General features: G+C 56.4%; 1 protein-coding gene across 2 annotated transcripts; it reads right to left on the reverse strand.

Moving 5' to 3' along the window:
- Nucleotides 1–233: 233 nt before the first annotated feature.
- LHX5 (LIM homeobox 5) lies at nt 234–14,415 on the reverse strand. 2 transcript variants are annotated; one of them, XM_074007966.1, is made up of 5 exons: nt 13,869–14,415; nt 11,661–11,884; nt 10,684–10,961; nt 9,805–9,970; nt 234–429 (listed from the first exon to the last, which is right to left on the reverse strand). In XM_074007966.1, exons 1-5 carry the CDS (start codon nt 14,039–14,041, stop codon nt 425–427), a joined length of 846 nt encoding a protein of 281 aa, XP_073864067.1. In that variant the 5' UTR covers nt 14,042–14,415; the 3' UTR covers nt 234–424. The 2 variants fall into 2 exon arrangements, with proteins under 2 accessions (XP_073864067.1, XP_005572389.1); XM_005572332.4 differs by lacking the exon at nt 234–429 and adding an exon at nt 4,535–6,072.
- Nucleotides 14,416–14,444: the final 29 nt, after the last annotated feature.

The following is a 14,444-nucleotide window of genomic DNA, read 5'->3' on the forward strand; positions in this document are numbered from 1 at the left end:
AGCCCTGTGCTCTGTGGGGTGTATATCTCGGGGCAGGAGGACAGGGACAGGGACAGGGACAGGAGGAGAGCATGCATGACGGGGGTTGGAGTACGTGTGGTTTAACTGTCTGGTGTTGGCCAGAATTATAGCCTAGGGGCAGCAAGGGGACAGGCGAGGTCCCCCTTTTTCCAGTGCTGGAGGGCACTGGCAGGAGAGCCTGGCTTGCCTCTTTACCTGTATGCCCTGGGATGTTTTTTTTTTCTCTCAGAAACCTTTTATTTTTAAGAGATAATAAATACAGGCGATGAAGATAGAAGGAGATGAGCAGATACATTAATGGAGGAGGAAAGGGAGGAGGGCGAACATGGAGAAACCAGACGTCCTTATGTCTTCTGACCTTGGCAGTGATCACGAAGCCCTCTGCTCTTCTGGCCAGCTTTGTTTAACCTGGAAGGGGGTTTTAAGCAAAAGCCTGTGAGGTTGCCATCAGTAAGAATTAGTATTCATTAAGCCCTTTTTAAAAGAATCCCTTTTTATAGCAGCTGAATTGTATTAATTCATTCATTCTTTCATTCAGTCATTCATGTAGTTACTAGACTCTGCACTGGGCTCTGTCCTGGGTCCAGGGACAATGTGGGCTCTTGCAGCAAAAGTTCTCGATTCAAAACCTGGCTGTGCTACTCGCTGGCTGTGTGACTCTGGTCAGCTCACTTCACCTCTTGGGCCTCAGTCTCTCCATCTGCAAAGTGGGAAGAACAAAGCTAATCTCGAAGGGACATTGTGAGGATTGAATGAGAGGCTGGCCAACGGGTTTGGAGACAGGTTGAGCACTGGTCCTGCATGTTTGGGAGGTGCCAGAATCTCTTGGGGAGCTAAATGTGAAGCATCTTGGGCCCCACTCCAGAGGACAATTCCAGCCATTAGTTGGGGGACCTGGGGCTACGATTTGTAGCAAGCATTGTCCTCTGATCATACTTTGAGAAAACGGTTGTGGATGCTGAAGGACAAATGTCCCTTCCTAACTGCTCCCCTTCACCATCTAGCCTTTCTCAGGAACTGCCTCCTTAACGATGTGCACCCAGTATCACGGCTGTGCACCTGCAGGGACACTGTGCCAGGCTCGGGGTGGGAGAATGTCTCCTCCTGGAGCCCCTGGGCCCAGTAAGCACTTGGGGAATTAAAATGAGTTCACAGGAGTGGGAGTGAATTTGGTGTGAATCAGGCCCTCTCTCTCCTCTTGTTACCCTCCATGGAAGCTGGCGTGTGTGTGTGTGTATGTATGTGTGTGTGTGAGAGAGGTGGGGGGGGGGTGGGGAGAGAGAGAGAGACATGGAAATGGGGATGTCACCCAGGCCCTAGATTTCCTGAACCTTGGCCACAGGCTGAATCACTTCTTTTCCATCCTCACCACACCCGGTGTAGGAAATGATGTTGTGAGTCCATTTCACAGATGAGCACACTGAGGCCCAGAAAGGGGACATAGTGACCAGAAAGGTGACATAGTGAGCAACCTCCAGTTCCTCAGTCAGGTAGTGTCCTGGATCCCAGAGCCCCTGCTCTGTTCTGCCTCCATCCCATTCCCAGGTAACCTAGGCTGCCAACCCTCTTCACTTGTGTGAATACTCGAGGAAGGAACGATGGGGAGTGTGTCCACAAGTACTGATCATGCAGAAATCATGGCGCCCCTCCTGGAACCTGGCTTCTGGAGCCACCCTCGGAGATCTTGATGGGCCACCCCAGGGTTATTTAAGTCTCCTGACACTACAAGGGGGTCTCTTCCTCTCCCAGTTCTCCCAGACTGAAGCTGTGAGTATTCAAGGGGCAGGTATATATCCTGTGTACATGTGTGTTAGCATGTGTGCAAGGACATGGTGTGTGGGTTTGTGTGTGTCCACAGGGGTTAGACATATTGTAGGTGTGTGCATTTGTGTACACAAGCCTGTGGGTATCTGTTAATGTACATGTGTGTGCACGTGTATGTAGATGTGTGCACCTACCATTGTGCCCTTGTATTTGTATGTGTCTCTGTGTGCATGCACAGCTGTGTGTCCATGTGGCTGCTTTGTGTGCGTGTGTGTGTGTGTATCCATATGCCTGTGAACATGCATCTGTATATCCTTGTGTTTTGGTTGTGTACATGTATTTTCATGTGTAAGTATGCATTGTGTGGGCCCGTACGTGTCTGTGTGGTGCATCTTTGTGTGTATGTGTGTGCCTGTACCTGGAGGAAGGGGCAGAGGGCTTGGTTCTACTGTGGCTTCTCATCCTGCAGCCTCACTCTGCTACCTTCACTGATGGACACCTCTGGGTCTAAGTGTCCTATCTGGGTAGGGGCTGGAGGTCCCCGGACACCATGGATCATGAGCATGGAGCATGAGTATGTGACTTGGAACACCTATGGGGGCTCTTCCTCCTACAGCTTTAATCTCCCCTTTCCCTCCTCCTAACCTTTCTTCCTTCTCTTCCTCTTCTTTGCTTCCTTATTCCTTCCTTTTCTCCTGCCTCCCTCCCCTCCTCTTTCTCTCTTTCACCCCTCCTCCCCTCCCCTCTCTCCCTGACCTCTATCTCCCTGTCACAACCCTGTTTGAGGAAGGGGTGAGTCCTCTCCTCCCCCTAGCTTCTCTTCCTCCATATCACTGTGGTGCAAGTTCTAAGCGAGCCCCACTGCAAAGTTCACACATGCCCAGAAAGCATTCAGGGACCCGCCAGAGATGAGGTCCACCTTGCAAATTCTCTCTTGGCCTCTAGAATCCATTACAATTAGGGCACCATAGAGAAGTAGAAACACAACCAATACATGGGTTTGAATCTCAGCTTTGCCACTTCCCAGCTGTGTGACCTTAGGCCAGTCCCTCAGCCTCTCTGAGTACCCTGAGGGGGCCAATAATACCTACCCTGATACATGTCCAAGGATTCAGCTGCAAGGATATTCTGATGTGGTTTAAAGTGGTGAAACATTGGAAACAAACCCAAATATCCAACAACAGAATTGGTTAAAAATAAAACAAAAACTATAAAAGGATGGCTCAGCCGTTGAAGAGAACTTTAAGCAGTGACTATACAGAATGACATAGCTCTGTCTCTGAAGATCAGTTTATACATCTGGAAGCTATTGCTGAGTGAACCAGAGCAGATGACCGCATATTGAGTATAGGGTATGATCTCAAGTTTCAAAATGGAAAAACAACAACAACAACAACAACAAAAAACAAAAACAAACAAAAAAAAAAAAACAAGAAAAGAAAAAAGTCCAAAAGAAAATGCATCAACTACATTTCTATAGTGCTTGAGATTCTGGGTGGTGACATTTTCTTCCTTTTGTTTATCTGAGATTTCTAAATTTTCCACAAGTAAGTAGCGTTGGTCTGATAAAGACAAATGTGCTATAAGGAAAGAAAAGAAAAAGGCGAGCCACCTTGCATGATTCTTGTGAGGAACACATGAAGAAGAAGGGCAGAACAATGGGGCTCTGAGCATGCGCCTGTCCCATGGTGGTCTGCTCCCCACCTTCCCCTGCTGCAGCTACAGTGGGCCAGCTTCCCTCACCCCAAGCTTGGATGAAAAGTGATCCCAATGCAGGACACTCTTCTATTTATTTTTACCTCTCTCTCCTGCTTTTCTTTTTCTTTTTCTCTCTTTTTTTTTTTTTTTAAGACAGTCTTGCTCTGTCACCCAGGCTGGAGTGCAGTGATGCAATACCAACTTACTGCAACCTCTGCCTCCTGGGTTCAGGCGATTCTCCTGCCTCAGCCTCCCAAGTAGCTGGGATTACAGGCGCCTGCTACCACACCTGGCTAATTTTTGTACTTTTAGTAGAGACAGGGTTTCTTGGTCTTGAACTCCTGATCTCAGGCGATCCACCCACCTCGGCTTCCCAAAGTGCTGAGATTACAGACGTTTGAGTTGGAAGGGAATGTAGAAAGAACTCTCTCCAACCCCTGCTTTTGCAAGTAGGGAAACTGAGTCGAAGGAGAGTGACTTGTTTTAGGTAGTAGCCTCAGGCCTCCTAAATCTCACTGGACACTCTTTCCCTCATGCCTTTATCTAAAGACAAGCATGCACTGCACAAGATTTGCAGAGCACAACAGCCTCACTTTGGGGAGGAGGGGCACTTCAGTCCTAACATAGCCTTGCAGATAACCAGCATCAGCTTACCAGCCTGCTCTTTTTTTGGGCCACCAGAAATTACACCGGGGAATAGTTAGGAGTGAAGTTGTAATTCTTCTGAGGTGCTGGCAACAAACAAATCACACAGTCATTCATTCATCAAACATTCTGAAGACCTACTATATGCTGGGCAGGCCTGTGTTAGAGCAGGGTACTACATAAAGCATGGGGAGATACGGTGCCTGGCACATAGTAGCTGTCAAAAGAGGACAGCCACTTTCATGAACCTAGGAGTCACTAGAAGAGCTCCCCCTTTGGGTGAGCAGAAGTTTTTGCATCCATCAAGGGTTTAATCAGAGACAGAGACAGAACCAGGGAAAGGAGTGGTTTCATTACCTCTGAGTCATTATCAAGGTAGGGACAAAAAAAGAAAACCACACAGCGCTGAGGGAAAAAACATTTTTTCTTTTTATTAATCTTTCTTTTTTAAAAAAGTTGATTTTTTTGTTTTTTTTTTTTTTGTTTTTTTTTAGGTAAACCTCTTTCTGCTTCCCCTCCCTCACTCTGCCCTACCTCCTCTTAAAAATATAAAAATGTCCAACCCCGGATAACTAGAGTACAATAAATAAACAGTAAACACAAAAACATACTTTATTTGTTTCTTCTTTATACAAAATAAGGAAACTAGAAGCATTCAACTTCCAAAAAAGTATAATATTGTACATCCTGACGGCCCAGCCTCCAGGCCCCGGGCAGGGAGGGTGGTCTGTGGGTCTGAGCCCAGCAACCCTGGCGCCTCACCCAGGGGGAGAGCAGGATGTGCGCGTGTTCGAGTCCGGCCTGCACCCTCGGGCTCAACATAAACGTCAAAGTAAGGAAGATCGGGAGGTGGACCCGGCTGGCCACGTCCTGACCCACAGCCCCCTTCCTAAAGAAGCTGACCTTGAGCCTCAAGATTGGCCACCAGGGAGCGCCAGCGTGCAGGTGGCTCGGTCTCCCTTCCGGTGGCTCCCGGTTCACACGAGTTCCTCGCTCGCTCTCCGTCTTCTCCCTCGGGCTGACGCTCTCTCCATCTCTCTCTTCCTCATCTTGTCTCCTTTCCTCTCCCTCTTTCAATCTCTCTCCTCCTTTTCTTATCATTTTTTTTTTAAGACGGGGAAAGCACAGCGAGAAATAAGATTACAAAATGCCCCTCGGATTGCAGAGAGAGGGAATAACACCGTCTCCGCCTCTTGGCCTCACCCTCTCTCAGTCCAAAAAGGTGGCGGTGGCCGGGTGGGTGGGTGGGTGGGTGGGGGCCCGAGGAAAGTCTAGAGCGTGCTCAAAATCTCTTGACCCTCCGGAGTATTGACTTTGGTCCCAAGAAATTGCTCGCGGTTGCCGGGAGAGGGCTGGCGGTGGGCTGAGGCCCCTGGAGAGCCCATGAAGTGGAGATGGGGGTCGGCCCCCCTCGGCGTCCAGCCGAGGAGCAGCTGCCAGTTGAGTGCGGACCCGAGAGAGAACCCCCGAGGGATACCCACGTCTCCCACCGTGTCCGCGTCGGGCGTTTTGGTTTCAGGAGGTTGCTTCGGGGCGGGGCCCCCGGGGACCGAGCGCGGGGGGCGGCCCGGCCGCCTTACCACACGGCGGCCTCGTTGAGCTCGGGGTTGGGATGCGACAGGGGTCCGCTGTAGCCGCTGGTGCCGCTCATGGGGAAGGGCGGGCTGGGCCCGCCGCTGAACACCTCGCCGGGCATGGGGTGCAGCGCGCCCGGCAGGCCCGGCTCGGGGCTCGGCGTGTCGGGGTGCGAGATCATGTCGGTGAACCTGGGGTTGTCCGCGGCGTGCGGGCCAGCGAGCGGCGGCTCCAGCGCGCCCAGCGGTGTCGAGCCGGGGCCCGAGGCCGCCAGGAAGCTGGAGTCGGCCGGGGACTGCGCCTGCGAAGGCGGGCCGTGAGCGAAGAAGTCGTAGTTGCTTCCCGGAGCGTAGTAGTCACCTTGGTAGTCTGCGGGGGGTAAGCGGGAAGGAGACAGCGCGCGGTGAGAGAAGGTGAAGAAGGCGGGGGGCGGGGGGGGGTGTTACCCGGGACCCGGGGAGGGGACCCGAGAGGGCCAGAGAGGGGAGCGCGCGACACCGACCGAGGTTAGAGAGACCTGCGGAAGCCGGCGCCCCTAGAGACAGTGGAAGTCGCAGACCCACGGGGAAGGTTGCGGAGACAGACAATGAGAGATCTCGAAAGGGCAAGAGACTCCGACTGCCAGAGACTAGACACAGACGGGAGAGACTCCGATATCGTGGGACACACACGCGGCAAAAACTCGGAGGCTTCAAATTCACAGGTTCCCTGACACCTAGAGATGGAGAGAGACGGCGGCGGCCAGAGACACAGAGATACAGAACGACCCCTGAGTGTCTTAGAGTCGGTGAGAGACACAGAGATGCGGGACAGCGAGGGACAGACGGAGAGATCCGCAGAGGGGCAGAGAGAAAGGCGGAAAAGAGACCCAGAGACGCAGAGTCTGCGGCTGAGACCCGACAGCCAGAGACATCGGAGGGTCGCGGAGGAGTCGAGAAGACACAGAGAGAGGTGAGACGGCCGAGGTGAGAGACACGCATGGAAACCCCGGGGGCCGCAGCAAGGGTCAGGAGTGAGCCTGAAGATGGAGAGAAGTCTATGCGCCCAGAGAACGCAAGACGGTGGATCAGAGGTGAGTCCCAGGAACCTCCAGAGAAGCGGAGGCTGACAGGCCTGGGGAGAGGAACCTGGCAGAGATCAACCAGCGGACAGAGCAGAGCGCGAAATGCATGAGACCGGGAAGCAACCGGGTCGGGGGAAACTGGATCAGGGCCACGGTCGGAGCTCAGAGGGACTGGTGGGTTAGGCCGGGCAGGAAGACCTTGGAGCCCTAAATTCGGTCCCTGCGCCCCACCAACCCAGTCCAAGTCCTTTGCCTCGCCAAGTACAGCCCCCGCGTCGATCCCGGTGAGACCGTTTGTACCGGCCTCACTTAGCCTGAGACAGAGAAAACTGAGCTCCAGCGACTTGGGAGAGGGGGAGGACACGAAGATGCTGTGGGTCATGCCCAGAGCTCCGCCGGCGCCTTGGGGTAGAAGCTCGGTCCTCCAGCCTTGCCCCGGGTTGGTTTTGCCAGGACCCCCAGGTTCTGAAGCATCTGACACTGAGACCTTTTGAGAAGCTGTTGATAGCTATGGGCTCTTTCTCTCGAGGAAAATGCAAAGATGCGAATTTTGCCCACAAATTCAGGAGGTGCAGGGACTCTGGATTACAAACCCATTCTGCCTCAACAAATCTACACCAACCCTCTGACCTCCTCACATAGCCCCTTTTCCAGAACCTTCGGGATATCCTGCCTTCCCCCACCAGGTGGGGCCCTGAAGGACTGACGTGGGGGACCTCACGAAAGGACCACCTTGTACCAGGCACCCGCTTTGTACGGCGGGAAAACCAGCGCGCCCAGAAGCCTGAGTCTCTTCTGCAAATCCACTCCCCCTGCTGAGTCCTGGGATCTCAGTCAAGGGGCGAGTTCCTAATGCCCCCTGCCATCCTCTTGCGTCTCCAAACCCTGAAATCTTTCCAAATGGGGGGTGTCTGGAGGCGTGGCTAGGAGGCAGTTTAAGCAACAGCTAAAACGGTTGCCAATTACTTTTTAAAACCATTAATTTAATTCTCCCCGAAAGTGAAGGGGAAGATGGGGAGCGGCGAATTTGGAGCCCCAAAGGGACAGGGATGGGAGACGGCCGCGGCCCGCAGCGAGCCGGAAAACCAGCGAAGGCCGCGGCCCCGGCGCCGTGCGCGCCGCCTCCACCCATATGGCGGCCGGGCCGGAGGTAATTGGAACAAACGCCGTCTGAAAAGGGCACAAAAGCCGCAGCTGGGGCTTTGTCCGCGCTCCCACGGGGAGCCGCCGGCCCCGCCGCCCGGCCCCTTTCTCGCCCGCTGCCGGTCTCCGCCGCCGGGATCTCCCAGCGCGGATTAGGCGGGGCTGCCTCGCTGGGGGCTGGGGAGTCCTCCCCACCATTCTGCGGAATGAGGGGCCCCCGTGTCCAGCTCCCCACCCCATCCAGCACGCAGGGAGAGGAGGCTGTGGGATAGTCGGGGCGGGGGCGAACTGGTCCTCGGGGAAACCTTGGTTAATTACCCAGGCGGGGAAAAATTCCGGGCCGGTACCTCCCCCACTACCTCGCTGCTCTGGGCCCAGATTTTGTAGGGAAAGAGGCAAATTTAGGTGGAGAGAGTCGGTGAGTGGAGACCCCGGAAGACACGCCCACCATCCAGACTGTCCAGGGTTGGGGGGCTCTCCAGGGTTGGGGGCTGTCCAGGGGTGGGGGCTTTCCAGCGTTGGGGGGCTGTCCAGGGTTGGGCGGCTGTGGCTCTCCAGCCTGAGCCCTGCCACTGCGTGGGGTCTCTGCCCTGAAAGAAAGCAGAGCCTGGCATTTTGCCCACAATTTCTAGGGGCCCTGGTCAGGTCTAATCCCCCCTCAGGCTTCCGGATGTGCTGACGTTAGTGATGGGGTTATCTTCCCTTACCTTCTGGGTCTACCTGGGTGCCTAGCTCCTGCCTTCCCAGCACTGCCACTGAACCCACTTTCTAAGAGAAATTGCCTCTTCTTAACCTGCGCTACGACTCAGAAGTGCAGATGCCTCTCAGACATAGGCAGCCCTGGGGTCTCTCCAAATTCAGAAGCTTCAGAACAGAAGAGGAGAGGTGCTTTCTTAAGCCTTCAGCCCTGGGAAGAACTGGACGGTGAGCTCGGTGAGCTCAAGCAATGAGGCTGAGGGTAAGGAGCTGAAAAAAACGGGTAGGGGGAGTTGGGATGGTTCACCAATCCAGTGTGAGGGAAGCGAGAGAAGGAAAAGCTGCGGTGACAAGGGGACAGCTCACCCCGAGCCCAAGCCTGGTACCACCATCTGAAGGCCTTTGTAAACTGGGGCTCCTCCCTCTCTGCAGCCCCAAAGACGGTGGAAATCTGGGGTTGACCCAGCCCTTGTGCTCCTAGTCTGTAGGAACCCCAGGGGGCTTGGGACTGGAGGGTGGGCTATAGTCCTGCCCAGATCTACTGCCGGCATTTGGGCTAACACTGCCAGATACTGTGCACACACACCCCGCCACACGGAACAGGAGTTGCTGCCTTCGACGCTAGTGAGCAGGCGGCCTGGAATGAATCCAGACCCCCATCCCCTCCCCTGACACTACCCTCCAGCGCTCAGAATCCACTTCATACCAAGTACACCAGGCACAGGGGCCCAGGGCGGCGGGAAGGCTGTGTGTCTGTCCGTGGGGGCGGCATGCATGTGGATTTGCCAGTGCTGGCCTCAGTGTGACTGGTGGGAGTGTGTGCCTATGTGGGGTTGTGTCTCCGTGAGTGTACCTGTGTGTGAGAGGGTAGAATTTATCTGTACGTGATCGTGCGATCGTGTCTAGATATGCGTTCCTGGAGTGTCTGAACGCAAGTGTGAGTGCACCTTGTGCCCTGCGTGGGTGAGGGTGAGTGTGTCACTGCATCTCGTGTGTGCTTCTGTGTGCATCACTGTGTGAGTGAGACCATGTGTCTGATTTTGTGTCCAGGAGATGTGGGTGAGTGTACATGTGTCCGTGATTGTGTGTCCAGAGAGTGGGTGATGTTCTGCGGCGGAAAGCGCGCCGGCCAGGACCCTTTGCCCTCAGTTCCCAGAACAGGGCAGGTGCGGAGCAGCGAATCCCGGGGCGCCCTTTACCTCCATAATAGGTGTACGGGGTGGACCCCAACATCTCAGACTCGTCCAAGCGGCCGCCCAGCGGACGCATGCGCCGCGGACTCCGGAAGAAGGCGTGCCTCCGGGCGCCCAGGGCGCTCAACTGTTTCATCCGGCGTTCTTTGGACCTTCGGTTCTGAAACCACACCTGGGACAGAGGAGGGGGCTGTGAGCTAGGGATCAGAGTGTCCTCTCCTCCCTCTCCTCCCTTCTCCTCCCTTCCCTGCCTGGGCTGCCCCCGCTGGGTCCTTGCGCCTCTTCCGCACCAGGACTCCCTCGAGGCGGGGCCGGGACGGATTAGGCCGGGAGGGGTGGAGAGGGGCTTCGGCGAACCAGCCAAGGGTGAAGGATTTCGCGGACCCGTGGGGCGACTCATAAAGACTTGGGCTTCCTGGTCCTCGGCTCGCCCGCGGCCTGACGGCTCTATAAAGGCCTCCCTTCCGCACGACTCTCGCCTCGGCCCCTCGGCTCCGGAGCCAGCCTCTGGCCGTTTGTCTGCCCGCGCTTCGGCGCAGGGAGGGAGGGGGCATCGCCTCTTTCTCTGCTCGAAAGGTGGGAGTTAAAGGGGGATCCCGGATCCCAGAGAGTCTTACAAGCTTCCTTGAGCGAGGTGGGGGGCGGAATTCAGAGAGGTAAAGTGACCCGGCCCCAAATCGCACCACCAGGAAGACAGCAGGGCTACATGGAGTCTTTCGGCTCACAGTCCCTGACCTCGGGCGAGTGCCCTAATCGGGCTTACAGTCTGCTCCCAGACCAGAACCAGGCGCGCTCGTAGCCAAGGAAGCTTGGCGGGAGACTCCTCTGAGGCTCCCGGCTCCCGGGCCTGCGGGCCTAAGGAGCTGTGCCCGCCCCGGACCGCACCTGGATAACGCGCATGTTGAGGCCGGTCTCCTGCGCCAGCTGCTCGCGGATGTGGCGCGTGGGCTTGGGCGTGGCGGCGAAGGCAGCCTTGAGCGTCTCCAGCTGCTTGGCCTTTATGGTGGTGCGCGGGCCGCGCCGCTTGGTGCCCGAGTTCTGCTCCTCGTTCTCGTTGTTGGCCGTCTCCTTGTCTGACGAGGTCGAGTTGTCCGTCTCCTTGGGATCGTCCTGCAGTGCGTCCTGGAGGTCCGGGGACAAACTGCGGTCCGTACAGGATGATACTGCGGGCGGACGGATCGGGAAGGGGACAGAGGCGTCAGCGACGACCAGACGCCTCTTCAATCCAGTGGCGGGTTCACGCCGGCCCAGGCTACGGCCGGTCCCTCTGGATTCCCTCCCAAACCTGCGACAGCCCCTCCCCCAGGGACCCGGTGCCCGCCCACTCTCTCCAGGAGGGGTTGGGCCTTTGCATGGGCGCTTCTTAAGCCCTCTCCGCGCGTCTCAGCTAGTACCTGGGTAAGGGTAGGGGGAGGCGTACCCTCTGGAAAACTCCCACCTTCAAGGAGAGGGGATGAGGAGGGCATAGATTCCCTTGGGGCTTGGATCTTCCTCTCACTTCCCTCCTCTCTCCAGACCTCAATTAATGTCCTCCCAGTGCATCTAGAAATTACCTGGAGCTCAAATGACACAAGGGGGAATTGTGCGCTTCCAAATTAGGGGAGGAGGGCAACTTGGAAAATGCTCCTGAATTGAAGGAGGGTGGGGAAGATCTGGCAGCTCTCAGATCCCCTGTAAAACTGCTCCAAAGCCACTTCTCTTTTCTAGCCTCTAATCCCCTTGCCTTGCCCTAGAACTGCCTGGGGCTGATGAGCTCCAAGCTCAGCACAGACAGCATACCGGGGGCCAAGTAGGGAGTGCCAGGCTGGGCACGGTGGGAGGGTGCTAAGGCCTAAGGCTAGTGAGGGGCCCAGGCTTCATACCTGAGTTGAGGCTGCCCTCCTTGAGGCTGGATGAGCTCAGGTAGTCGTCTTTGCACACGAACTTGTTCTCGTCGATGACGTAGAGCTCCTCGCCAGTGGACAGCTGCTTGTTACACACCATGCAGGTGAAACAGTTGAGGTGAAAGACTTTGCTCCGGGCCTTGCGCACTAGGTCGCTGGGCGAGATGCCTTGCGCGCAGCCAGCGCATTTGGTGCCAAAGCGCCTGTGGACACAAGGTGCCCATCACTGCGGGGTGGGACTGTATCCAGTCCTTCCCAGTCCCTGACCTCTTCCCACCCGACCTGGCTTCTGTGAAGTCCCCATTTCCATATCTGTTAAACGGAACCCCAATCCTGAGTGCTCTGGCCAGAGCAGGAGACTGGGACAAATGTTCTGAGCTGTTTTTGGGACTGGGACTGCCATGCCTCCACTGGGGTTTTTGAGATTCTCCTGGGCTGGGAAGGGGTGAGCAGTGGGTGCAGCCTTCAGCCAAGAAGAGAGCCCAGAGCACCCCAAGATGTCCTTCCCCAAATCCAACCCCTGCCAGGCCTGCCTGGGCTGCTCCAGGCAAACTCAGAGTCCATGAATGATTTGAAGCCAGGAGGGGAGAATTTGGGCCACTTGGTGGCTTTGCCTCCTGGATGCTTTCTAGTCTGCTGGTGCCTAGCTAGGGCCAATCTGCCTGGCTGGCTGAGCCTAGCCGTGAGGCAGAGAGCCTTTCTCCTAGGCTGGAAGGAGGAAGCAGAAAGGAGGGAACCTTCCACTGATTTCCAGTACCAATGGAGAGGCTTTCCAATCTACCGCTCTGGGACCCGCTGGAGCTAATCAGGAGCTGTGGACAGCAGGGCCTCATAGTGACAGACCCTAGAGAGCAGGGACGAATTTCAGCCCCCCTAAACCTCTGGCCTGGCAGGCAGCAGGGGAATGTGAATGCAGGACAATCATAGACCCTGCAAGGCCAGGAGAGGAATCTCTCAAATCCCCCCTTTCCCGCGTTCCTGATCTCATTCCTTTTCTTTCTTCTTTGAGCTCAGGGAGAAAGTCAGCCTCCCCCGAAATGGGAGATGGGTGAGGCTTAGGTTGGGGGTGGGGTGGGGGAGGACCCAGGACTCTGGGGACCCTGCATCTACTCACACCCATGTCTCTAAACAGGGTGAATTTGGGTGACATTGATGTAGTGAGGGCATTAGAAGCCATAAGTCACTTTTGGCCTTATCCGGCAGCGTAATTGGCCATATGCACCTTATCAAAAATCATTAGGCGCTTTGCAAGCACTGCTACATTAGGGGCATCGGGCCTCCGGGTCCAGGGAGTTTACACGTGTAAAGGAGCGGCTGACATTTTCTCCTATTCAAATTCCCAGTGCGAAGTCGCTGGGGCCGGCAGGCTGCCTTTCTCTATGGCGTGTTTCACGCCCCCCTTCCTCAGCGCGGGGAATTCCTGTTCACAAAGCCGGCTCTGGGTGCCCAGGGGAAACAGGCAGGGCTCAGCTGCCCCAAACTCTACTGGCTTCCAGACTGGGGAAACTGAGGCCCAGAGACGTGATCTGCCTTGGCCAGCCAGGGGGCCCACAGGGGTGGGGGTGCTGGGGAGGTGCCACAGCTCAGTCTAGACCCCAGAGGTCCTGATTCTCAGCCTCGATTTCGTTTCTGCTTTTCAACATGGGAGGAAATGTTTAAGGGGTTGGGACGTGATGGGGGTGGGGAGGTTCTCTCCTCCAGTCACCAGGGGAGACCTTCCTCGCTGGGCCCCTTCCGGAGCTGAGAAGTTTCTGTTTGGGATTGCGGGTCGATGGGCTCACACATTCTGCCTGGAGTGAGAAGCCTCCAGGCGTCTCTAACTCAGGCAAAAATCTTTCCTCTCTCTCGGGACAGGGATTGAAGCTTCTGTCTTGGGGTTGCAGTCGCTTGGAAGGGGCGGAGAGGGATAGAGAGCAAGTTTGTCAGGGCTTCCTCCCTCTGCCCCGCCAGCGCTCTGAGCCGGCCTCGAGCCAACGTGAGGCAGCGAAGCAGCGTCCTTCTTCCTCCGCCTGGGCTCGGGACCTTTCCTGTACCGAGGACAAGAGGAGAGCAAAGTGCTGCCCGCTCCCCATCTAAGCTTATGATCCGGGGAGGCTGGGATGGGTATGGGGGTCTCCCCTTCCCCAGCTCCCCAGTGGAGCGCGCGCAGGGTGGGCGCGCAGGCAGCAGCGCGGCGCGGCCTCTTACCTGAAGAAGTCATTTTTGCAGTAGAGCTTGCCCTCGCGCGAGAAGCACTTCTCCGAGAGATTGGTTTTGCACTCGCAGCACTGAACACATTTGATGTGCCACGCGCGGTCCAGCACGTTCAGCAGAAAGCGGTCGAGGATGGGCCGCTCGCAACCGGCACAGTGCACCATCATAGCCCCGTGCCCCGGCGGCTTCAGCCGCCTTGCCCTCCCTTTGGGCCCCTGGCCCTCGGGCCTGCCGGGCCCTCCGCTGCCCTTCGCCTCTTGTCTCAGCAGCTGCAGGGCGAGTCCGGTCCGGACCAAGACTCAGCCGGTCAAGTCCTTGGGCAATCGCTGGCCTGGCGCTGGGCTGCCGGGAGTGGGATGGTGGGGGTGGGGGTGGCGTTCACAACCTCATGCCACCTGCCGCACGCCCCGGCGCCTGTTCCGGGCTTCCCCAGGTATCTCGGGTGGCTGCTGGCCTCGGCGCTGCGGAGCGGCTTTCCCCGGTGGCGGAGGCGCCGGCACTTTCCCCCACTTTCAAGCGGTCCGGATCCTCATCTTTGTCTGGTCGCCGCGTAATTCGCGCATCCTTATT

This window comes from Macaca fascicularis, chromosome 11, assembly GCF_037993035.2.
Source record: "Macaca fascicularis isolate 582-1 chromosome 11, T2T-MFA8v1.1".
Classification (NCBI taxonomy): Eukaryota; Metazoa; Chordata; class Mammalia; order Primates; family Cercopithecidae; genus Macaca; species Macaca fascicularis.